At 39.4% G+C, this 26,201-nt stretch overlaps 1 protein-coding gene across 2 annotated transcripts in view; it reads left to right on the top strand.

Annotated features, from left to right (window-relative positions):
* The window catches only part of unc5ca (unc-5 netrin receptor Ca), a 167,902-nt gene that overhangs the window by 114,791 nt on the left and 26,910 nt on the right, over positions 1-26,201 (top strand). Inside the window, exons 5-8 of one of the 2 annotated variants that reach the window (XM_029510806.1) lie at positions 16,916-17,096; positions 19,353-19,520; positions 19,728-19,892; positions 23,937-23,993. In XM_029510806.1, coding sequence (XP_029366666.1) covers positions 16,916-17,096; positions 19,353-19,520; positions 19,728-19,892; positions 23,937-23,993 — 571 coding nt within the window. The remainder of the gene's footprint in view (positions 1-16,915; positions 17,097-19,352; positions 19,521-19,727; positions 19,893-23,936; positions 23,994-26,201) is intronic. The other variant, XM_029510807.1, reaches the window with a different exon arrangement.

The following is a 26,201-nucleotide window of genomic DNA, read 5'->3' on the forward strand; positions in this document are numbered from 1 at the left end:
TAGTTTAAGCTGTATGTGGCCTGAGGTTTGAGTCTTTTCACTGCAACAGCTTTGTTCTTTGGGTGTGTGGTATGTTGATGGGTTGAGTGGGTGCTTGACTAAGAAGTATGGGTAGACATAATTAGGGTGTTTCTCTCCACACCTCCTGAATTAGGAGGGCCTCCTTTCTCCCCTCTCATTACTAATCAAAGATGTTGGCAAAAACTACATGACGGTCTGCATTTACATTCCTTTTTAATGTCTTCCCGGCATGTAAACATCCCACATGTGCTGGTGTTGAAATGTTGACCCTGAACTCTATTCTTCTGGATTAATACATATTTGCTGTCCCTCATGATCTACCTTCATGTTACTCATCTTAATTTTTCTCACTTCCTTCTCTTAACTCCTCTCCCTCTATTTTTCCACTTTCTCTTTCTGTCACTGTCGCTGCCTCTCAGTCTTCTTCACGCCCCCTGTCTTTCTTGACATAGCTCAGAGACAAAGCTGTCGATTGATGGTGACATGGCAGTGCAGAGCGTACTGCATTGTCAAGCAGCTACCCGCGCTGCCCTTGGCAGTCCTGACAGTGTTGTCGCGGATGAATGGACACAGTGTTTTGACGCCGGGTGTGACGGTGTCAAATAACAAAACTCAGTTTCGTTCCGTCAAGTTTTATATGTTGTTAGTCCTTGTAAGTCTTTTAGGATTACAAGAAAATTTGTAGAGTTGTGCACATGAGCCTGTAACGCTGTCAGTGTATTCTTATATATGTATATTAATGTAATACAATGAACAAATTAGAAACTCATCTAAGAAACGATTTAGCTTGAAATTGTTCTCTGTCCAACTGCTGGCACGAATTGTAATATAATTTCATTTTCTTAACTGCCAGAGCAATTGGGACAGTAAATTCCTCATTTGGGACCAAGGCTGAAAAAGTTTAATAAGCCAGGGCTTTGAATAATTGCTACCAATTAATTGCTTTTCACTTACATGACTATTCATTTAAGTAGTCTTCAGTGAGTTACCGAAGGAGGTTATTGCCAGTGCAATTAATAGTGTTTTAAATCTGACTGTATTGATAACAGAAGATGATCAGATAAAACTTGGGCTATCTTTATGTAGCAGAGAATATGCAATAATGTGTGATCCTCAGCTGTCGGACTGTAGAATTTCTATGATGCAGCCCTCTGGTTAACACGATGTATGAAATCAAATATGAGCATGTTTCTGCTGAGTTGTAACCACAACACTGCTTACATCCTGGAATTGTATTGCACATCACACTTGATGCTATCGATGCTTTGCTGATTTCAGAGGCATAATTCTCTCACAGGTAAATGGCTGTATAGTCTACTTAAGTGTGACCTGGCAGAGGCAGATACACTGCACTTCGTGATAGAGATGCGACTGTAGATCTCTATGGAGACATTAAGAGAGAATGTGGTGCTCGTGGTGGTGTTTGCTGTCTGTTCAGAAGTAAAAACTCCAAAATCACTTCCCACAGTTGAATGCACAGCTATATGTAAAACACTCTCTCTCTCTCAGTGTTGCATTGTTTCTTGCTTTTTGATTATTTGGTTATTTCCAGTGCCTGACCCTATTCAGCTTTATTACAGTAAAATGTTATTTCCACTTTTTTCATACAAACATTTGTACCTATAGCATGTAGGCAGGTATTTGTGATACTTGTGCAGCAGAAAAAATTTGAATAATTTTAGATATTTCATATTAGTCAAAAGTTAGGCAATCATTTTTTCTCAATATTTTTGGAGGAAAATCATTTTCATGGGTTAAATGTTTTGCAAAATATAATTTGTTATTCAGCTGAGATGAGAAATTACTTTCTTTCACTTTCGTACCAAAGTCAAGTATGCTGCTCACCTCATTCACCTTAGTTTCCTGCACTTGTGCTGAAATTCATCATTGACCATGACTCATACATGTCATTCAAAGGGGGCAGTTGTTTAATACAAAAACCTTCCAACAGAAGTACAACCTTTTTCTGTTTTCTGTGTGTTCATTTTGTCGTTCATTCACCGAGATCACACTTCAGCCTTTACATCCTTCCACAAAATGATACACTATCTGACAGGGAGGTCTCCGATAGTTCATCTGACCCGGCTAATAAAGCAAAGCTGATTTTGTTATTGGGTGGTTTTAATAACACTGGAGAGCTGGAGAGTCAATTAAAAAGGATTAGCATGCCCCCAATCAGCTCAGAGCCTCTTCATGCTTTAATGATTATGGAGTGTCATCAGCACTCCTACAGTATAGCGTGAACCAGTTTCACACACACACACGCGCACACACACACACACACACACACACACACACACACACACACACACACACACACTAACATACACATAAATATCCATGTACGTACACAACAATGTATCATGAAAGCACTGACATTGTTACTTCCCATTAATTAACAGGATGTATACCGTATATGAATGTATTTACATACACACTCTACTTTGTTTTTGTAGCATTCGCAAAAAGTTGCTGCCACTGCTGATTCTATAAATGTAAAATCCAATTACTTGGGGTCGTGTGCATAACCTCAAGAAATTAGTAATTGTTTTCTGGAATTACAGTACAAACACAGTGACTGTCTGCGGGGGGAAAAAGCTGAGGCATAAGCAGCGAGCAACTGGAAAATCAGTCACCCGCATGAGTTAAACATCATTGGTGTTCTTAGGTCATAATGTTGAACTTCTCAAACTCTCTGAAGCAGTCTGCGTCCTGCAGTCTGCTCTCTTTCTATCCCCACTGTAACTTCCTTTTGTATTTCTCTCCCTTTACCGCTCCCTTGCCTCCTCTATATATATATATACTTTCTGCCATTCACCTTTCTTTCTCTCCCTCCTCCTATATGCGTCTTCGGCTGTTCCCATTAGTGATGTTAAAGTACTTAGTGGATGGTTCAGCAGGAAAGGCTAAATACATCACTGTCCAGAGAAATAAAGAAAGCAACAGGGACGCAGATACAGAGGGCTTCAACACTTCCACCGCACTGACCCGTAACCATGCACATGGCTGTTCTATAATTTAACAACCTGTCAATCATTTCAACACTGGCTCACAGCAACTACCAAAAGTCAGTCAGGCAAACACACTGCTTTAAAAGACTCAAGGATACTCAATTTTTATTCAGAGTGTAGTAGTTATGCCAGCCCTAACCCTAACCCAAATTATCACAGTATTCGGAAATCTGGAGTTAATCAGATATATTAGGTGATAATCCCCTTTTGTGGTTTTTTTTTTTTTTTTTTTTTTTTTTTTTTTTTTGCTTTTAAATGAACTCCCATCCTTTAATACATCAGCCATTTGACAGTTGTACCAGATTCTATATAGCTCTTATGAAGTGTGTGTGTGTGTGTGTGTGTGCGTACGTGCATGCAGAACAAATCTTGCCTCGTGATTTCCTGTGCGTGCACATTAGGCGGCAACAGAAAGTACAGCAAGTGCGATGAGAACAGTAAAGAGAACAGGTTTAATCTTTTAATTACTTCACTCTAAGTTCCTCTGTCTTGTCAAAAGTGTTTCTCTTTAGAACTTTTGCGCCTTGGTATTTGAGGTGTTGATTCTGATCCCAGCTGTTGGTGGCTCAGCGGCTGTTTGGGGAAATGTTGCCCTGACGCGTTTGAGCTGTTGAGTGGATTTGGATGTTTTTTCGTCTTGCCTCTTCCTCTAATGATTTGAGCCCAGGGTTTCATTTCAACTCTCCATCCCTCAACACTCTCACCCAAAACTGTCATTTCTGTAATTTCTGTCACTCTCTAGCCCTCCTGCTATCACATTCCCCAGACATTTTTACCCTTGGACCTCTGAGTGGTTTTCTGTTTAGCATGTTTGTTCATTACCGCAGTTTTTTTTTCTGTTCATTCCTTTTTTACTTGTTTACTATGCTCAAATTCAGTAAACGCTGAATTGAGGGAAAAAAATATGTTTAATTTCACAAATAGTTATTTCCAATGTTATTCCCCTTGTGCTTCACTGACTGGTCACAGATGGCATTTTCACGTGAGGCCGTCACCCTAACCTGGTAGCTGGGGAATAGAAGTGCTCCCTGAGCTTCAGGTGTCAAATTATCTTCTTTCCTTTCTCCTAGTTGTCCAAATGCCTCCTTCCCTCTCTCTGACTCCAAAGCTTAAGATTTCCAGCTCACTGTAATAAACTTTTGGTATGATGTTGGCTGTGAACTCAGTGATCCATAATTCTCCTGTTTGCATGATAGTTTGTTACAGTAAGGTCATTCAAAGGTAATTCAAAAATATTTCAGTACCCTTAAAGTGTAACTAAGTGTAAACAGACCATATTTTTAAACCAAATTGATCAAAAAGTAATTAGGCTTAATCTGAATGCACTTACCTCATATCTTTTCTGGCTGTCTATATTCCTCTTCCATACCTTTTTTACATTTTGCTAAGCAGCTTAAACCATGATCCTGCTTGCTGGCTGCGTTGTATTTTTCACCTGGCAACTTGATGTTATTTAACTGTCTGTCAGGACATAGTTAGAATGATTGGGGTTTAATTAAATTCATTTTCTCTGCCCTTGGATTCCCACTCTGCCCTGCCACACCTGAAGCGTTTCATTGCTCTTTATCTTGTGTGCAGTTTTTCATCAAGCCTGAACTTCCCAGTCTGTGGCCTCTGTCTCTGCTTTCTTCATTTTCAGCACAGATTTATTTATGTATTTTTTCCCCAACTACTTGCACCATCTGTCTCAGAGGGCAAAATATGAATCCACGAGAAGGGCTTATAAACCACAAGCATACATTTCTTACATTTTTTAAACTACATTTACTCACTGGTCTTGTGTCGTGCACCTCCATGAACTTGGTAAGTTTCACTAAAGGGCAACCCCACAAAGCCATCCGTAGACTATGCAATGCCTGGTTCTTTGACAGTAGACACACACACACACACACACACACACACACACACACACACACACACACACTTTGTGTTTCAACACGAGGATTGGGGGATAAAATATTACCCTCATCAACTTCCTCCTGTCCTTTGCTAATTTCTCTTTTCCTTATTTCCCTGTGCTGCATTCCTCACATTACTTTTTTTTCATCCTCTTGTTTTCACAAGTGTTGAGCCTAATGGATTGCCTCAGTATATCTTCTCCAGTCTCTTACCTCCCTTTTCTCTCCATTCACCACCTCAGTGTCCTTCTGCTTCCTCACATCTTTCTTTCCCTAATTATTGACATGGTATGGAAATTCCTCCCTTCGTCTCTCTCTCCCTCTCTTTTCCCTTCATGGGCTCCCTCTCTTCCCTCCCCATTTGTTGACATTGTCAGGTTGGTTTTAATGGATCACCCACAGATATCTGCTCCTCGCCTGCACTCTCTAGTTCCTCATCCTCCTCCACCATATTCATTGCCTCCCTAACTCTGTATCCCTCCTCTCTCTAGCCCTCCCTCCTTCACTGTTGCCTTGGAAATACCTTCTCTCGATGCAACCCTCTCTTGAGATTGTTCCCCATCCATCTTTCCCTCTCTCAGTCTCTCTCCATTCTTGAATGTTGACATGAGAGGGGGAGTCTAATAGATCACTGTGAAGCATCTGCACCTGTGTTAAATCTCAGGGGAGCAGTGTGTGTGTGTGTGTGTGTGTATGTGTCTGTGTCTGTGTGTGTAGGTGCACCCTAGAGAAGCTAGCTTTCAGTGAGCTTTCAGTTCAGCACATCTGCGACCTCTTTTAGCGCTGAGCAACTTCCTTGTTTTGCTTCTTTTTTACTGACTTTCCTCTACTAGTTCGTTCTTACCCTCTTCTCTTTTTTTTCTTTATGTCATCATCTTTCCATTTTTCATAAAGCTTACATTGCAAAGAGGAACCATTAACTTTGTGACTTTGTCTGAGAGTACAAGGACAAACTGTACCAACAACTTATTTCTTTTTCTTGCAAGACACATGTGCTGAATCTTGCAGAAATTATGTATTGCTAGCATATTATATGTACAGTCACGTTTGCAAGCGCAAGTCACAGGTATGTAGAATAATACTGATGTATCATATGTGCATGCTATGCATCATTCAGTGAAAGTGTGCCAACGTGCAGTGGAGTAGTAGGTTATAAATAGGCCTCAGTAGACCTGTCCTGGTCCAACTGTGTGTCCTCCTGTGTCCCAGTTCTGTCTGTGTGGGACACCTTGGAGAGTGCTCTGCTATTCCTCACATTTCACTGCACATTGGGGATTCTTTCTCTTATATACTGTACGTGCCTCTTCCTCAATGCCCAACTAGATTTTAATTCCTAGTGGTACGACTCTTTCAAGAATACATATTCTAAGTCCTACTTCGTCTTCATACCATGGAGGATTCCCTGCTGCTATCCATGCATTTGATTATTCCTTTTTTGGCTTTTATCTTTCACCATTCACTAGATTATTGATGATACACACATTCACACATATATATTTCAATTACCTAAGCAATATGGATGTATAGTATATTCTTAGTAGCCTTAAAGGTAAGATGGTTAAGCCCTTATGCCAGCAACTGGTCTGTAAATCGCCATCGGACTCATTTGTATGGTTTTGTGCTTCCTGTGTAGTAAAATTTAATTTCAATTTTATCAATTTCAGGACAAATTAGTGAACTAACAACTTAGAAATAGCTCAGAGAAACAGCTTTAACTTAACTCCAAACCTTTAGGTGTCCTTTAGAACAGCAGTATGGGATGGTTGTCGATGGTGACCCAGTTATGTCACCGTGGTTAATTAGGTCTTGATGTCACTTGCCTGGATCTAGTTAATTAAGCTGTCAAAGCCCTGAAATCCCATGTTAGCATGCGTATGCACACACACGTACACACACATACACCCTAACCCATGTGCATTTGAAATACATGCGCATGCAGATTGACCTTACTGTGGCCTGTACAATCTGCCCAGTCTGCCCAGTCTGTACATATTGCACTGGTGCTGGTAGCTGTAGTAAATTCCCCACAGTTGCACTGGGCAGCAGGTTTGTCCTAATCACTTCCCAAGTGGAGTGACGATGTGGACAGAAGCACAAGCACATATGGCCAATTAAGACAGGGATGTGAAATGGCACAGAATCGAGGTGTAGGTGACTGAAAAACACACTTCACACAATTAAACATAGGGTGCATAGTAATCAATTTCTTTGCTGTTTATAAAATCTCTTCTGTAAATGTACACAGTTTATTTATATCTTATTTGATCAATCTGTCTCTTTACAGACAGACTTTTTGCTGTTCATTGTTTGACTTTTGTGTGAGGGATGGGCTGCTTAAAAAAGCAACATATTCTATGAAAAATCAAGATGGATTCTGATCATTTCAAAATAAGATGGCATGTCCTGAAAGACAAAAGTAAAAAGGAAAAACAAACATGTAGTGGGAGTGAGACAACAATTAGAGCTGAGGTTTTGTTGGCACCAACGTGTAGGTGTTTGTACTTGTAAGGAAACCCACAAATGTCTTCAAGTACAGAGGTGCCAAGAAGTGTTCAAGACAGGAAGCAGGGCAGCATGGATGGAAGGAGAACAAATACAAACACACACACACACACACTGTTTGCTCTCTGCGCTCTTTTTCCAAATCACAGGGTTCAACCTTTGCTTTTGCTTAATTATAGTATTTAAGTTGTAATGTTAGAAAACATACATAAGACATAGACTATTTTTGCACTTTGTTCTGTGGAATAGGCTGTGATGTCTCTGTTTGTGGACATTCCAGAAGTGGGATATGCCCAGCTACCATGCTCTCATTCTGCATATTATATCATTCATTTTGCAGAGCAATTTTTTTTATCACTGTCAAGGTAATGAATACATCTAAGATAGCTTATATATTTAGTTTTGAAATACCTCTGCTTCAGCTGCTCTGCAAAGTTACACAATTACCATATCCTTAAAATACACCATACTATATTTTTCAATTATCCCTACGGCTCTGTTAAGTGAATATTTCAATCAGTACTTATCATTACTGAGAGGTGGCAAAAGTACTCAAATGCTGTACTTAAGCAGAAGTACAGATGCATGTGTAAAAAAATAGAAGGTAAAAGTAGAAGTACTGATTCAACTCCTTTACTCCAGTGAAAGTAAGAAAGTACAGGCTCTGAAATGTACTTTCAAAGTAAAAGAAAAAAGTAAAAATGATTTTTTTCCGTTAATGAAGCACAATACATCCTTTGATAATTTATGTTACAGTACAAGTTCTCGATTGTCTCTCTACTGTCCCCTCACTAGCGGTTACCTGCCCCCCCCCCCCCCCCCTTGTTCCCTCTCTAGTTCATCACGTCTTTTACATCTTTTGCATATGCTTTTATGTCGTGTCGTCATCTGTGGAGGTTTAAAAAAAAAAAAACAAAACAAAAAAAACGAAAATAGCAAAAAATAATGAGCCTGTTTTTACAACGTAAGGAGTAGAAAGTACATATTTTTGCGTATAAATGTAGGGAGTAAAAGTAAAACCTCGTCAGAAAAATAAATACTCACGTAAAGTACAGATACTTGAAAAATCTAATTAAGTACAGTAACAAACTATTTCTACGTTGTTACTTGTCACCTTTGTCAGTACTAATCAAATCCTTCCTTATCTGCATTTTAAGTCTGGCCCCTCCACACTTTTTCCTTTAAAGAAGGTTTTAGTCATTTGGACGCATGTGGTCCGCCGCTGTACTCACAGTGAATGGCGTGTAAAGAGACATGCCACTTGACACATTTTGACTGATTGATTTCAGTTTCACTGCAACATTTATTGGATGGTGACGGAAGCAATTTAAGACAGTGTTTTGTTTAGTTTTTCCTCTGTAATGGTTACTCTCCTGTAATTGTCTCAAACAATCCTTTTTGTTCATCTTATCACAATAAGGTAATTGTTTAGACTGATATCAATACACATACACAGACACATACTCTCTCACACACACACACACACACACACACACACACACACACAATCTTCACCATATTCCGGCACACTGGATTAAATTTCTATTAGCTTTCCTCGATTGAGTTTGAAGATTGTTGATTAGCCAGTAATGGCCTTTGTTACTGCACTAATGAATAGCTTGATTACTATTCTACTTAGCTACACATCAGGAGGTGGGTGATGTGTGTGTGTGTGTGTGTGTGTGTATGTGTGTAGGTGTGTGTAGCATCTGGTAGTATTATTGTCTGATAAACACACACAGACAGTTATGGCCAAATGTCTGGGATTGTGCCAGGAAAGCTGATGGTAGCAGAAGAGAAAGATGGATGATTTGCTCTGCCAGCACTCATCTTTCATTGTTTTTTTCCCCACTCCCCGTGAATATGTCTGTTAATATGTTTTCTCCCACCTGCTTTCTGATTCTCCTACCCACCTTCACTCGACTATTGTCTTTTTTTAATTCCTCCATTGCCTCGACCTCTTTGTCTTCCTCTCACCTCTCTCTCATCCACGCTCTCTCTCTTTCCTTATCTCCTTTATTGTGTCTTTTTCTTCCAGTTTATTTAGTGCTGACTAGACACACTGGGCTCTTGAGAGCTTGTGTGTGTGTGTGTGTGTGTGTGTGTGTGTGTTGCTCTGCTAATATGTCTGTTCAGGCATACGTACATGTGTGAGTGCTTGATAATGGAAACAAGCGTGCCAATTACAGTGATGGGTCTCTAGATGCCAGTCAGAGCCAATAATAATGAGTGTGTCACATCTGGCAGTGGTGAAAGTGTGTGTGTTAGAGTGTGTGTGCTGGTGCAGGGTGCATGTGTAGGAGGGTGTTGATGACTGTGAGAAGGACAGTGGGACTGTGTTTAAGATAGATTTAGAAGCAAACACAGAGGGATTCTATGGTAGTTGTTGGTAGTAGTTGTAACTCTTGCAGAATGCCAACAATGCACAAGGGCGGCTTGCACAACCTGCAAGCACAGTGGCTGGTTGTGGCGTTTAAAAAGAGGAAAGTAAATGTCATTGTGTAAAAGTGACACAGACATCTCCAAGTGACCACTTCATCCACAGAGGGAGCATAATTTCAGCTTCACTTGGGCTCTGATGAACCTCTATGAGCGCCAGAATCAAGTAATATCAAAACCCAGGCTCTGATTTAATCAAATTCATGTACACACACTGGTTCTTGGATATAAGAGCAGGCCCTTCTGAAATCAGCTTTTATAAGTGTCTGTTTTAGAGAATAAACCACTATTTTTTGGCACACCCACAATTGTGGAAAGATTATTCCTGACAAACACTGTAAAACTGAAACATCGGCTGAAGACACAGCACTCTAAAATTTGGCCAAAATCATAAATTTTCCCAAACATTCACCAAAGTACTTGTGTGGCCCTATCACACAACCAGCAGGTATGTTTTATTCAAAACTTGTCCTTCAAAGAAAAGTAGCACAGCAAGGTTATCTCTCAGAGGTTACACAGGTGGACTTTATCTTCCTAAATTAATCAGGAGGGACCTTCACACCCATGAGTCAGATGCTGTCTTTTTATTTTTAATTGTATGAATCACTTTTTCAACGCATCTTGCCCTTTAAGGCCAATTCCTCAAGATGACCAAGAGAAACATATCCTAAAATTAAGACTGATTGCATCAAATCTCTGCATGTTTAGCTTTAACCCTCGTAACCTTTCACACTTATGTCACTCTCGCATCTGATCTCAAACACCTCAGTCTGTAATGACACGTTAAGAGCTTGTGGTGATCTCTTCCCACCCACACAAAGGTAGAGTAATCATGAGAGCTCTTTAACCCACTCATCCTTGGTCTTATATGGATCCAGATAATATAGCTAATCAAGAGGATAATCCTCACTAATGAACATTTTAACACTTCAGTGACACATACACACACATGAACACAAACACACACTACAGCATGATTTTCCTGCATGTCTTTGATTGCAAACAGATTTCATTGTATCTAATCTATGTTGTGTTTAGTTGTAATCTTATTGCGTACATCTGTATCCTCCTGCATCTTTGAAAAATGTATGTTGTGATTCAGTGGTAGAAACAGTCTGCATCTCTGTGCTGTTATCAACTCCCATATGAGACTCTCTGTAGTGGCTCTACAAAGCAAGTCATACTCTAGCATTTGTCATAGATATTCTTTGCTTTGTTATCTCACTTCTTGCTCTGTGGTCTGCCATTTGTTTTGCTTTTGCAAGATTTATACTGCATTTCTCTTTGTGACACAGTGTGACTGTTTATGATGTTCCCGCTCTCTGTAGCAGATGTACGGCAAAGCTTTGCTTTTCAAAACATTTTGCACTGCTCTCCAGTGCAACAAAAGGAAGTATATATCTTCATATCTTGGCCTACTTTTATCTTGCACAGCATGTGACCAAGCCTTCATTCCACTGCCAAGGAAAGATGCATATCTCAATAGATTGTGCTATGCATTACACTTTTCCCCTGCATTGACATTACACTGCATGAGATGGGGCATTTGGCCTGTGGTTGCGTGGAAGAGAACCTATGGAAGTACTCATATATTTGACTTTATCGCTCCTAGCTACATATATATCTATATAGGTGCAGTGCAGTGCAGTACCCAAACACTGTAAGCAAGTACCCTGTGAAGAACTCAGGAGATACAATGCTTTTATCTAGTGTTCAGGGGCACAAGGTTTGGAATATAGCTGTAGTCAAATTTTTGTCTAAGTCATTGTGTCAAGCAGAAAGAAAACATGAACAAAGTGAGTGTGTAAACTGTCGGTCCTTTACCCTTATCTTTCTGAAAATAAATCTGTTCGATTTTTTTTTTGTTGTTGTTGTTGTTCTAAAGAAAAACAAAACAAACGGATTCTTCTTGAACCCAAAAAAAAAAACCAGTTACAGTTGAAATAGAGGGCAAGGCTACATCCCCTTTTGTTTGTGCACATGGAAGTATGAAGTGTGTGTGTGTGTGTGTGTTTGAGAGAGAGAGAGAGAGAGAGAGAGATCGCTTCCCACAAGTCCTGGAAGTATCTTACAATGTGCATGTTCGATAACATTATTTTATATCTACACAATGCCAGTAAACCTGGGAGTTAGGGCTCTTTGTTAGTGTGTCTGTGTCTAGTGGTGTGTGGGGTAATGTGATTGAAACAGGTGATGTGGGAGCAAGAGTTAAAATAACAAATACACATTCTCTCCTGGGGTTGATTTGATCCAAACGGCCACCCTCAGCCATTGACAGGCACACAAACACACACACACACACACAGCCGCACACTTACACCAGCTGTGGCTAATGATGCGGTGGCAGTGGTAGTACAGACACCACATGTGGTCTCTTTGTCTGAGCCTAGTGGAGCACACGTCAGACTCACATGCATCGCCCCTAAGACCTTATAAAGTCCACAGCTATTTTCAGTGCATCATCACACAACAGCTCACAAATAATCTACCAGCAAAGTGTCATTATAGCCATCCATCCGTCCATCTTCTTGGAAACTGTTACTGTCCGGGTTGCGGGGGGGTGCTGGAGCCATTCCCAGCCAACATTCAGGGCGAGGGCTGGGGTACACCCTGGACAGGTCGTAGGATCATTATATTTCAATTGAAAAGTTGTGTACAATGATCACAAGGCTTATATAAGACATAATACCAAATGCTCTTTGAATATTGTTGATGTACATGTTTGTGTGTGATATTTAACTAGCATTGCATTATTCAGTTCAATATCTCTCATTTGTTCAGCCTCAACAATCATGATTAAATTCGATTGGAACATTTGATCTAACTTTAAAATTTTTAAATGTCATGAAACTTTGGGCAGCCATGCGTAATTTTACAGTTTGATAGACATTAGACATTCTTATTTCAGCAGCACACCCAGTGTTATACTATCTATACAATCTCATTATGCTAATGTGCATGGGAGCGAATAAAATTCCTGACCTCATACCACAGCTACATTAGTGCAGAAAGTGTGTGTGGGTGTGTGCCATATCACATGTGTGACTGCCATCGTTATTTGTTTCCAATTTTATGCATTGATATGACTGTGCTATACAGGATTTGTTATGTGAGGTTTAGCTAAATCTTTCGGCCTGCGCTCTCATGATTGTGTTTGCACACAGTACACACATTGTGTGTGCATGTGATTATTATGGGAGAAGCTCAAATTCAGAGCATCAAAGTAAACACCAGTCTGCTCTTCTTGCCTAGATTTATCTTGAAACACCACAAAACACTATTTTCAATTTAGTTTTTTTCCATTTCTGCTCTGTCCATCAAAATCAAAATGCTTTTTCTTATCTTTTGCAGAAAACTTTCAACACACATTCATTTTACAAGTTTTCGTACTGGCAAACAATGCATTCGCACATGCCTATACAATATGCCACTTTTTAAATTCCAGCTTTCAATTTACTGGAATAACCCGTTTTCTGAGGTACAATAAGTTGCAAGTAAACTGCATTTGAGCAAGCAGAAATTTATGAAGTGTAGCTACAGACTTTCATTTTATAAAATAAAACACATTCAAAGGTTTATTTTAACTAAATGAGCGTGACAATAGATTAATAGCAGCTGCATTCTCAATTGTCCTGTTTGATATAAACAACTAAAAGCAGGAATCAGTTCAGGGCATCTGTCATCTATCTCACCATATCTTCAGGGGTTTCTTGGCTTTCACTTAGTTAGATAGTGATGATACAGACACCAGCCATCAGTCTTCTCTCACTTCAATTCAAACAGTGTGGACTGCTTGACTGACAATCTGTTTCATTAGCAAGCTAGAAAAAAAAAAACGTTAGACAGCCACCTTCTATCAAACAGCAAAAATGAGGGCAGTGTCACAGTCTGGTAGTTTTAGCTGTCAGATGTTTTTATTTTTATTTTTTTAGGTTCAGTTCAGTTTTGGTCTAGCTGTATGTGGTCCTTCCTGTTTTACTTTGGAATACTTTTCCTACTCCCCACATCCTGTGATTGTCTGTCTTTCCCTAATGTGTTAAACCTGGATCCCATTGACTCCCCCTCCCCAGTGTATGTACTTCTGTGCCAGACCATCTTGTCAAACGCAGCCTTCAATTTCTCATCGTGTGACCTCCAGTGTATGATTCCCCTTTGTTCACCAACTTCGAGCATTGCTTTTATGAATTCATAACTTTAACAGTTTTCAGGAAGATACCTGGTTTTGACTTTGGACTGATCATACAGCTTTGATTTTGCATCCTGTCCCCTGGCTCTGTGCCAGTGTGGGCTCTGTGCGCTCACAGTGAGCTTCTCTGTTTGCTTTGCACTGGCTGCTTCAGTATAGAGAGCAGATCGTGGGGCAGTGGGGGAGGTGGAGGAGGGCTTTTGCGTTCAATTTTGAACTCTACATAGTTTTGACAGCATTCTTGTCAAATCCGGATAAAAAATGTGGGGGGACAAATTTTTAATCTTATTTTAGTAGTTTTCAGACTCAATTTAGGGTTGCTTTAGTCACCATTGAAAGCGTGCCAGTCAAACCGTAAACAAAGGAAAACCATGAATGTGTTAACATGATGGAACACAAACGACAAACAATGGAAATTGTTGTTTCTTCTATTAATTCAACATTGCTGACCCCTCATTCATCTGTTCGTGATGTTTGCATCTGTCATAATTTTTTTTTCTCCATAGCAAAAAGATTTAAGCCACACGATGCCTGCAAGCCATCAGTTCTTAACGGAATCTCTTTTGCATTGCATTTAGTTGCATTTACCTGTGTGTAAGTGTAAAAAACAAAACTTTTTGTAATCTTTTTCAGTTTCACAAGCAGATTGTGTTGTTGTTGTCTTACATATTTCTGACACCAGCTGCAGTGGAATACGCTTGTGCTTGTGTTCCCACAGGGCTCATAATGCCGCTTGAAGTAAAATGTCACTTTCATTTTTCAACACTCTTTTTTAGTTTGCCTAGGTTTTATCCTTTGGCCTGTTATTTTCCATGTTCCCTGAGTTGGTGGTCTGGATCTTTTACTCTGGCACTTTAATAATCAAGAGACAAATTGGGGTAATGAGTTTTTTTTGTGTATTTATGATTTTCTTCACTAATTGGGTCATTTAGAAAACTTCTATGTCAAAGTGCTTCATAGTATTATCAAGCAGTGGTAAAAGTTCCATGAAAAAATACTAGCAAGATAGATAAGTTTTTTCAGGTTATGACAACAAGACATTGTTCACTGCCCTTCAAATTACTTTTGCAAGTTGTCAGGTTATTTTGGGCCGTTAAAGCAGACATCAACAAACTCCACCATCACAATGAAAGCTGCTGATTGAAGCTCTTACGTTTCGATTTAATTGGATACAAGTTCTACAAATGAATTTTCTCACAGTGCTCGTTTTTTAAAGACTTAATGAGCACATAAGGGTGATTTTAAAGTAAAAAAGTTATACTTGGGAGAAACATTACCTGAATCGCTGACTATATCTTCACTTTATCTGTCTAAATGGGGTTCAGTAACTTATAGTCTCATCAGGGTGCCAGAAATATACCAGATTTTATTTAATTTGTTTTTATCTCAGGCCTTTGTGAGCACAGCTAATTTCTAAAAGCTTCAACATGAATGGAGATCCTTCTGGTTTTTGTTTTTTGTACAACAGTGCCAACTGTTTGCTTTCATTTGTGAAAAAGCACCTCGTCTATTCTTCAAGTCTGCAGTACAGGGATAAATTCTCTGCCTGACCATCGGTGCTCTATATGTTCTATGTTTTGGTGTGTTTGCTGTTGTTTTTTTTTTTCCTCACAGTATAACCTTTTCTTTGTAATAGAAACTGAAAGGTCACACAACATCGCACTTAAGATTGAAAATTCAGAGCTACAGTGAGCCCCATGACCAAGATGCACCGCAGAATCTCTATAGATCAAGAGAGACTGGCAGGTAGAATAATTGCAAGAGAAGAAAGGCAGCCTGGCTTTAGTCGGCAGTAAACTGCAGAATAACACCATATTTGCTTTTTTCTGCATCCGAGATTTCCATTTCCTAATGCGAAGGGAGGAGGAAATTAAACAACATGAATTAAACAACGCGGCACAGACATTTATGTGCCTGCCATAAAGCTCAGACAAGCTGAATTTATGAGGGTTTGGACCAGTAAATACAGCACTCAGGAAATGTGATTAGGCTCATAAATTGGGCAGTTTCCATCTGTCCTACCCTTCACCCAAAGTATCTTGGGAAAGCATATGTTTCGGGACATTTTCCTTTTCTCCATAGCCACTCCAGGGTTTCATTCTGTGAAGGGTTCACATCAGATGAGAGTCTTACAGAGAACAACTGTGGGATTTCTGTGACTTGTTACATGAATATCTTTCTGAGGCGTCATTGTCCATGAGCACTATTATTATTACCACATACGACCCCACAAAGCACATTTATTTGCTTGTGAATTTACAATCTCTTATTGCAAAGATTTACTGCAATAATTTTGCCATGAAATCATTGGTTACTTGCATGTGACATCTCCACAAAGCTCTTGTGTGGAAAACATTTGGGAAAAAAATGTTGTTTCCATCTAGTATCCTTAGGTCACATCTTTACTTGCCATCCAAAAAGATCGAAAAATATGATTGTACCTACCTTACAAATGGACTGTGATGAATGTCATTTTTCAAAACATTTAAAAAAAAATTGTTTGTGCCTAATTTTCTTTTCAGTAAAAAAAAAAATCACAATCCCCTGCTGGGATAAAAGACAATATTTGGTGGTTGAATATAATTTATAAGAACAAAATTGGAATCAGCGCATTGCTGACACCAAAATCTCAGATTACTGACCATAGCTAGTGATTACGGGTTGATATATGTTGAATAAATCTTCATCTGCTTTAAATTGTTGTCAGCTTCATGACAGGAAGAAATCGTTGCTGTCCCAAATCAGATAAAACACGGAGCTCCATTTACTGTTATCTTTTCCGTTCTGAGCTTGTCTTTGCTCATGTTTGAGTTTGAGAGAGATCTTTACAATGACCTTCTTTTCTCTTTGTCTTTCAGGTGGAGTGGTTAAAGAACGAAGAGATAATTGACCCAGCAGAGGACAGGAACTTCTACATCACCATCGACCACAACCTGATCATCAAGCAGGCACGGCTGTCAGACACAGCCAACTACACGTGTGTGGCGAAGAACATAGTGGCTAAAAGACGGAGCACTACAGCAACTGTTATTGTTTACGGTAAGTTTATAAGCTCCAGTTGGTATGGGGCTTTCTGTGTGAATGAGGGGGAAGCTGTGATCGTGCTGCTTATCTGTTTTCATAAGTAAATGTAACATATTTTCCATCTACTTTTACATTTGACTGATCTGACACCTTTTCTAAATGCTTGCTGCAGCGAAACAGCACTGATCAGTGAAGGCAGCACCCATCTGCCAACTGAAATTGGCTCTACCGCCATGCCAACACACTCTCTTTGTGACTGGCCCGATATTCCCACATCACCCTTAACCTCACCCAATTAAAATCCACCAATCGCACCTTCAGCTCTAAATTAGAACACTCGGGCTTCACAAATTTCTGTGGCTTCATCCAAAAGTCCCACCACCAAATGAGTTGTGCAGCATATGGCGTAATAACAGCTGTGAAAATCAGCAACAAAAATAACTTTGAAAGGTGCTGTTCAGAATGGTGTTAGCTTGTTTTTCAGGTAAAACTACTCTTGTGGTGTTTTTACCAAAAAGCAAGAAGAAATGCGTTGAAAGGAGAAAAATGCCTCACATGTCTCACTTTCTCTGACTTACTTTATTTATTTATTTCATTTCACGAAATGCCAGCCATGAAGTGAGAGGATAGAAAACATTTTCAGGGGAATCAATGTAAAGGGAAACAAACACAAAGCACACACAGTGTTTCTCTCAAATTTGAGATTGGCTCTATACACTTGAAGGAGTGTTTCAATCAAAAATAACTGCATGTGTGCGTGTTCCATACAGACGGCAAGAGATGGGGTGGTTTGACACTGATGTATCCTTACAGAAATAGATTGTTCAATCTGTCGTTCAATCTTCTCGGCTCTACAAGGGCCTGGCTGACATTATTGACAAGGTGAAATAGTAGCGGAAAAAACTGAGGAACACGAGAGGGGGAAAAAATGGAGCTCCCATAGATGGAATGGAATGGAGACAGGTGAGGAGAAAGGCAAAACAGAGGAGAGCAGAGCAGGAGAAACTGCGTGAACAAAGAAGGAAAAAACTGATAGAAAAGTCCAAAACTGATCGAGTAACTGTACCCAATTTTACCAGTTATTTGTTCTCTGATGACTCATTTCCAATTGGGATGAGAGAGTGGGCTTTGTCTGCTGGGCTGAAACGGAGCTGTCGAGAAGCAACACAAGAATTTTGTGATTCATTTGTCTTTAAAGCAGACTCCTTCTCATGCCCTCATAATTTTCAACATCATGATGTCATGATATTGATCAATAATTTGGAAGAGTTGATGTCTAAATGTGACAGAACACAGAGAGAAACCTTGTAGAGGTTTAGCAATAGAGGAAGAGAAAAGCCAAGAGGCGAAATGCAAAAAGACATGCAGCTTTGACTTGAGAATTAAGAAACGTTGCAGCTGTGTGTGTCTGTGTGTTTGTGTGTGTGTGTGTGTGTGTGGTTTTTCTTGTGAAAGGAAATCCAGCTGTTCCCACTAAACTTCAACAACCAGACCTCCTGGCAAAACAACTGTAAACCACATAACCAACTCCTTCAGCTGTAATGGTTTACTTAAATGAAATTACACATTCAAATCATAGATTTCTCCACTAAGGATGATGCCTGCTTTACAAAGGCAAGAAAATAAAGATGTTTCTGTTCAAGTGCTTCATCACAGGCCTGTTTTGTGTAAGGATTGCAAAATTGAGACAATTTTATTAGCATGTCTGCCACAATTTTTTGGTTCAGGTAAAAATCCTTCCTCTGCCCTCAAGGGAGCACTTGCACCAAAGGATGAAACAATTCACTGATATGCATTAAGAACAAAGAACAAAGTTATTAAGACCATTCAACACCTTAAAGGCCCATGATATCAAAAGTGCATTCAACAGTCTAAATTGATCATTTCTTATCCAAGTACAGTATAATGACCTCAATAAAAACAAAATCCCTATGTTTATTTTAAATAAAGGCAATCTAAGGTCATGGCTCCTTATAGGCCCAGCTCGAAGTAGTCACAGAGGTTTTTTTTAAGGATTAGGATGTGCAATAGATATTTGTGTTTTGCCGGAAGCTCTTGAGCTGACTGATAATTGAAAAAGGAGTAAAAAGGAGTAAAATGGTGGTTGTTGTTTTTGATCAACCTTTAACCACTTAGCCTTTACTTAACAGCTATCTCAGGTCCAAAGATGTGGAACCTTTTCAGATGTGACGTCTCCATCACGGTGGCTGTCGAGTGTTGTTAACGCACTGACAGATCAATGTGCTAAGTGACCGATCTCTGTTGCCACAGTGAATGGCGGCTGGTCGACATGGACGGAGTGGTCGGTGTGTAACAGCCGCTGTGGTCGAGGCTTCCAGAAACGAACCAGGAGCTGCACTAATCCAGCCCCGCTCAATGGAGGACTCCCCTGTGATGGACAGGCCATCCAAAAACTGTCCTGCACTACACTTTGCACTGGTATGTCTATTAATTTCTAATCCGGTTGTGCTGCTGTCTGTTTTTTCCTGTGCTCAAGTAAATCTACACATTTTTCCTTATTTTAGACTTCTCCATAGCTATATATGTGTGTTGCACTTCACAAGCTTTAAGACAAAATAGATGGCATTATTCTTGTCCTCATCTTATTTCTTTCACATTGTCTAATCCTCTGTCCTTTCCCTCCAGTGGACGGTGTGTGGACGGAGTGGAGTAAGTGGTCGGCCTGTGGGACTGAGTGTACCCAGTGGAGGAGGAGGGACTGCAACAACCCAGCTCCTAAAAATGGAGGAAAGGACTGTGAGGGGCTCGTGCTGCAATCTCAGAACTGCACCGATGGACTCTGTATGCAGAGTGAGTTGACAGTAATGATTCTCTGAGTGTTGAAGTATTGATGGATATCTTCTAAATGTACTTAAGTTGTATATCAGAGAAATGAGTAGATCCATGCTCATTCTGACAAACTCACCACTGGGGCGGTGTTGCAAAGTCAAATTTTTACCCAAAGGATTGGGAACCACAGTAAGGGAAGTAGGATTGGTTCATTTAGAGCACTGATGACTATCACTGAGAAATCCATGACAAATTTGATTTTATTTTTGAAATAAAATTAGACATTACCAACCAGTATATTATTCATGAAGATATTAGGATAAATATCAGAGTTGATTTCAAACACATTTGCTCTGCTTTCTTTTTCAACCATCATTTAGCTTGTTTATGCATCTACTTGCCTGTGTAGCAGAAATGTTTGCTTTTTTTTTTTCTTCCTTGCTCAGCACCGTCCTTGTTCCCTCTGGGACTCCTCCTCCCTGTCATCTGCCTTCATCACACCCTCCCCTTTTCCTGCAAATGCTGCTCTTTGCATCCAATCTCCTATCCTCATTGCTGTCTGCTTTTAGTGACTCTTCCTCTCAGTCTCTCTCGTTTTATGAATTTCTCCAGGAATCTATCGGCAATTCTTCCTTCTTCTTTTTTTAAAGCAATTTGCTCTTGTTCTGTCTCGCAGTCCCCTGTGTACTGTCTACCATTTTTTCCAGTAGTTTGTCCATGAATGAAGCAATATATACAGTATATATATATATAAGAATGTTTCATTCTAAAAGTATTAATGAAAAATCATGTGAAACCAGAATATCGCGTCCCTCCACCACCCCTACCAGAACAGTAGAAATTGTAAAACCAAATAGAAAATGTGGCCTGAGTCATTATGGCACAAATATTATAAAAAACAGTCTTTCCAAGGTAGAGGCAATTATATTTGTTGACTTGTAGGAATAAAGCTTGTTACTTTGCTCAGACTAATTGGCAAACAAGCATCGAACATGAAGAGAGAGCAAGAGCAAGGAGTGAAATCTAAAAGAAAAAAGAAAGAAGCTTCTTGAAGCAAGTGCCCGTACATTGGTTGGTTATTATGCCATCACTTCTCATTAGTCTTTCCTCTCACACAACCAGAGAGGATCTTTTTTTTCTGTGAAGAGCACTATTTAGAGCTGAAGATTAAAAAAAAACGACCATACCTTCATTCACTCCTTGCCTGTTTAAAAAAAAAAAAGGAAAAAAAAAACAAACCTTAAAGCACTTCATGTGCTTCATAAAAATGTGGTTGGCTCAACCTTCACTCGCTGAGATTGGTGCCATAGTTCCTCATAGTCATGTCTCCTTTCACCATATATACCTAATTATTGTTTTGACCTCTATTGCACTGTACCTGTGAGGTGTGCTGTATTTTCAATGGCTGTTGAAAATAAATTATTTCAGTCTAGCAGCATGAACAGTTTGCACTGCATTTGATAACAGTCTTCATTATACCCTCAATACTTGGATTCATTTGCAAAATTACTTAAAGTTACATCCTGTAATTGTTTTTTTAGAATGTGACCTTTCATGTGATTTATCGGTCATCCTATTTATACTTCTACAGGGTTGGGACATTAATTTTGTGTTGTCAGCAGTTAATTGTGGCTTGGTGGCTCATTTATAATGAAAATAAAAAGTAAGAAAATTAGTCTGAAACACAGTCTCGAGTTGTGCACATACTTTATCGCTGAGTGTAAAGCATAAGGCTGAGTGGGCCATTACTTGTGTGAGAGACTTACCTCTGAAGCCAGAGGGGCGTGGACAGTACTGATGATTTAATAGATGGTCCTTGTCATGAGCTATGGGATAGGATTATATAATCCTCAAAAAGCTTTTCTCGTAGGCACGTTATTGACAGAGCTTACTGTATATGCAGGGCCCTGACCACTCCCCACACAATGTATTATATACCATCAGGAGGATTCCCTGAGGCCTGCGGGGTATCGCCTCAGAATCTGGGATAAGACCTACAGACTATAGAGATGTATAGATTTAGGCTCATTTCCCCTGATTGATTTTCTGTCTTTAAAATGACTCCGCAGACATGGTTTTATGTCAGCACTAATGTTTCTACTGTTTCCTGTAGCATTAGCCAGAATCCATGAACTGTATGTGTGTGTGTACTTGAGGATTTTATAGGCAGAGTATATTTGAAAGGCTTGAAATGACTCCTGTGCCATTTTTTCCTTTGGTTTATGATGGCTATTTTAAAATCCAGTCTTTACACACACATGCAGAACGGTTCATTGGTTCTGGTGCTGGCACTCACACTGACATTTTGAAGTTGTTTTTCATCAGTGACACACAAAAAACATTTACTCATTAACTGTGGAGAGCAGGTAGAGAAAACTCCAGCTGTAGAAAATTTGGGCCTAAGTTTTTGCTACGTTTTTTGTCATTTTAACACAGAAACTGACTGCTCGGCTTAAGATTAAAAAACTGAGTTTTAAAATATATGGCAGAAGCCAACAGCTGGTAGTGCTATCTTATGATTTTAAACTTGTGAATGAAGTGATAATGCAGTGTCAACATAGAGAGGAAGTTAATATTTTAGATGGTGCTCGGTAATTGACTTTGTGTTCAAAAAGCACTTCGCTCTACTCTCTCTCTCTCTTTTATTCATTCTCATGCTCTCTCCAACAGCCCCCCCTCCTATCATCCTGTTCCTTTTTTTTTTTTTTTAACTAAAGTTGTCCTGTTAAATCCTGAGGGGTAGAAATCCATTTGACCTCATCTCTGCCCTGTGTGGAGAATGTCCTCTCTTTTTGTGTTTATGTGTTTATCTAAGATTTTTATCAGTGTGAGCCTGTATGTGTGTGTTTGTGACAGAAGTTGTCAGCCTTTCAATTTTTATTTATTTATTTATTTGAGTTATTAGCGTAGTTTTATATGTTTTGGCTTGCTGACATTTTTCTGACATCGATCAGGATGCTTGGAATAGATTCACTTGGCACTCCACTGTGCGTCATCCTTGAGAACTTGGCATTTCACTCTCTACTAACTCTTTCTATCTTTCTGTTTGTGTGTGTGTGTGTGTATGTCTGCGTAGCAACAACCCTACGTTAGGGCTCTGGTGTTGGGGAACACAAATATGTGAAAGTAATCATTAGAGATCCTGGTTTTTATGTAACTTCAGTGAAAGCTGTCTTTCCCCTTTTTGTTTCTTCTCATTGTCGACTTGAACCGCCTTTGTCCTATTGTTTCCTGTTTTCACCGCTTTCTGCTCTCTTTCTTATACATTTTGTCCTAATTTGTCTAATCTTTTCTTCCTGCAATGGTCGTGTTACTTACTTACTGAATCATTTACACTTCATTTTTCCACCATCATGTTTCCATTGTGTTCAAACTATTGTTTTATAATTTGAACATGACACATCGTCACACATTAATCAGCACGACATTCATCAAATGAAGTCATGTGACTTCATTTGTTAATTCATTTAATGCCAAAATTAAAGTATTAGCAGACTTTATAATCCCTCTGAGCATGGTAGCTCAGCACCAAACTGCCAACCAACTGCAGCACCAGATCCATGTGCTGTTTATTTTTATTTTGCACATCACCCCACTTAACCTTGTCAGTGTTCTTCTTAGGTGCTCAATTGGTGCATCTTTTGCAGTCAGCTGGTCTGACAAGAAGCCTCTAAGTGCACCATGTTGCCTTTATTAATTATACACCAGCATTTCAATTATACATTATACACCAGCAGTTTATCTGTGTCATAGACCTCCTGTCTGCCCTGACTAAGTATACCATTCAACATGACTCAGCAGTAGCCACCTTACAGGGATCAGGGTATCTGAAATCATCTTTTATTTTGAATTGATTTTTTACTTTTGGTCTCTTAAAAACCAAATTTGATATTGAATTGTAGACTTGGACTAAATGCACAGTAGACACAAAGAAAGAAACACACTGTGCTGTTTTGAGTAGGTTTCATGTTTGCCACTTTTCATTTGATTTCTTTGTTTCATTTTTGTTTTTTTCCTCTCCTTCCATGCATCCCTTACATCATCCCCTTCTTTTCATGTCCCAAGGTTCATTGTTTCAGAAGTCCACTGAGTCCAAAGAAAAAAGTGACTTGGGAATCCCATGTAAGTCGATGTTTTATGTTTTATCATCAACCATTTTCCTTTTCTTTCACTAATCTTGGTGTTTCTTTCTTTGACCTTTTGCTCGTGTTTTATTTTTCCATGTCCTATTACAGCTTGCTCTTGTCCTATGATCTCTTCCCTTGATGTCCGATCTCTTTTGCTGTGCTCATGAAACAAATGTCTTCAAACTGTAGCTTCTCTCTGTTTTCATTCTCTGTTCAGACAAAGGAAGTAATTGTAAATAAAGCCTTTACACTTTTGCCTGTTTGATGGAAATAAGAGTTGGCACAGCCTGTATACTCAGAGAATTATTTAAGGTGAATGTTTCTATAAGTCTGGCAATTTGACGTTTTCCTCACCATAACGATGATAATGTCACATATACATTACTTTGTAAGCCACTTTACTACAATTTCCTTGTGCTTAAACTGAAAACAGAAAGAAATGATTGTCACATAGAGCAGGTAAGACGTGACGTCACACAAACAGAAAGGAAACATCACGAATTAAACTTTGTAGATTTTGTCCTGAGGCATATTAAACTGTCTCCCATAGGTTTATATTATATGATTATTTATTATCTTCAAAATGTACTAAAATAACAAGTTTTTCATAATTGAAACAGTGGTGCCAAATTCAAGAGTGATGTTTTTAAAATAAATACACAGCAGTGGTGAAAGATTCCTATTAATTAACTTGATTCTTTATTCCCTCCTGTCTGATAGCAGAGAATCGTTACAGCACCTGTTCACTCGATTCACAGTTTGTGAGTTTGTTGCAGTTGTGGTCACTTTGGAAAGTAGCCAGTCAGCTTTGAATCACTGCCAAAACAGGTACTGAGCACTTACATTGTGTTTACAAGCTTATTGGTTCACTCAGAACTCAAAGGAGTCTCTTGCAACTACAGGCACTGAACTGAATCCAACTTTGAATCACTTTGCACTGATTCGACCCGTTCTCTCTAAAGTATTATCCAAATGAAATGATTACTTTTCTGCCCGGGCCATCACTAATGCTTCATTTGTGAAAGCAAAAATGAATTTACAGAAAGACGCAAGATCACCTGACAAGGGCAGCACCAATTTAAAAGCTGTGAAAGTGTCTTAAATAGCAGTAAGGATTATGAGAAAAGAGAAATGATAATGAAGTGTAAAATATCCCTTTACTCATTTCTGCCTACCCAGCTCTCCTCTCCCTCGCTCTCTCTCTTCACCACCTTCCCTTTCTTTCCATGTCTCACTTCCACGGCTGGTTCCTCAAAGTGACTTAATGAAGGTGATTTAGTATAAACTGGGAGGAAGACAGAATTTGAGAATTGCAAGAGGGAAAGGACCTTTGCCACTTACTATTACCGTGCCTCCTCCGTCTCTCATTGCAGGAACGGTCTTTTTATCTTCAAAGCCATCTGTGAGCGTCTGTGATCTGGTCTAATGACTCCCGTTTAGGGCCTGCTGAAGCAGTTTCATCATACCAGAGTGTTTTGTGAGTCGACTGGTCCCAGACAGATACAGACACAGAGGGAGCTAGAGAGGAGATAGAAGCAGTCATAGCTCATTGAACAGATTGTAACTCCGGCTTCTAATATTCAAAAATACAGTCGGTAACATGAGCAATGGGAGGTTGCACAAGTAGCTCTGAGACTCACTAAGCTAATCCTGTTTTCTAAGAATATGACTGCAATTAAATGCAGTTGTTTATTTGTTTCTAATTTAGTCTTACCAGTTGAATTTAAGAAAACACATTTATCTTGAGATTGACACCTGGTTTATTGCATAGCGGATCTGCATATAATTTAATGTAGAAGGACATGTCCACTGATGCAACCAGCACTCTAACACCAGATACTGTCCAAACAGTGTGGCAGGCTTGTTGTCTATGTTAGTGTGTGTTGGACTAGCCTCAGGCCTAAAGCCAGATTCCGGTTTGACATCCAGTGTAACCAAAATCAGATGTTGCACTCTGAGCTGCCTGTTAAAAGAATAATATTGAGTAGTTTTGCTGCTTTATTGCACAACACTGACCGCACTCCATCTGCAGGGAGTTGATAGCGTATTTGATCAATACCAAAGGCAAACTAATCATATAGAGTTCCTGAGAATATTTTTATAATCTCTGCCTGGGAACACAATTTCCATGTCAACAGCAAAAAGATTTAAAATGACAACTTGGTCTGCGGTTATTTCACATATACATAATGTCTCCGTCTGT

The sequence above is a fragment of the Echeneis naucrates genome, chromosome 9 (assembly GCF_900963305.1).
Source record: "Echeneis naucrates chromosome 9, fEcheNa1.1, whole genome shotgun sequence".
Lineage (NCBI taxonomy): Eukaryota > Metazoa > Chordata > Actinopteri > Carangiformes > Echeneidae > Echeneis > Echeneis naucrates.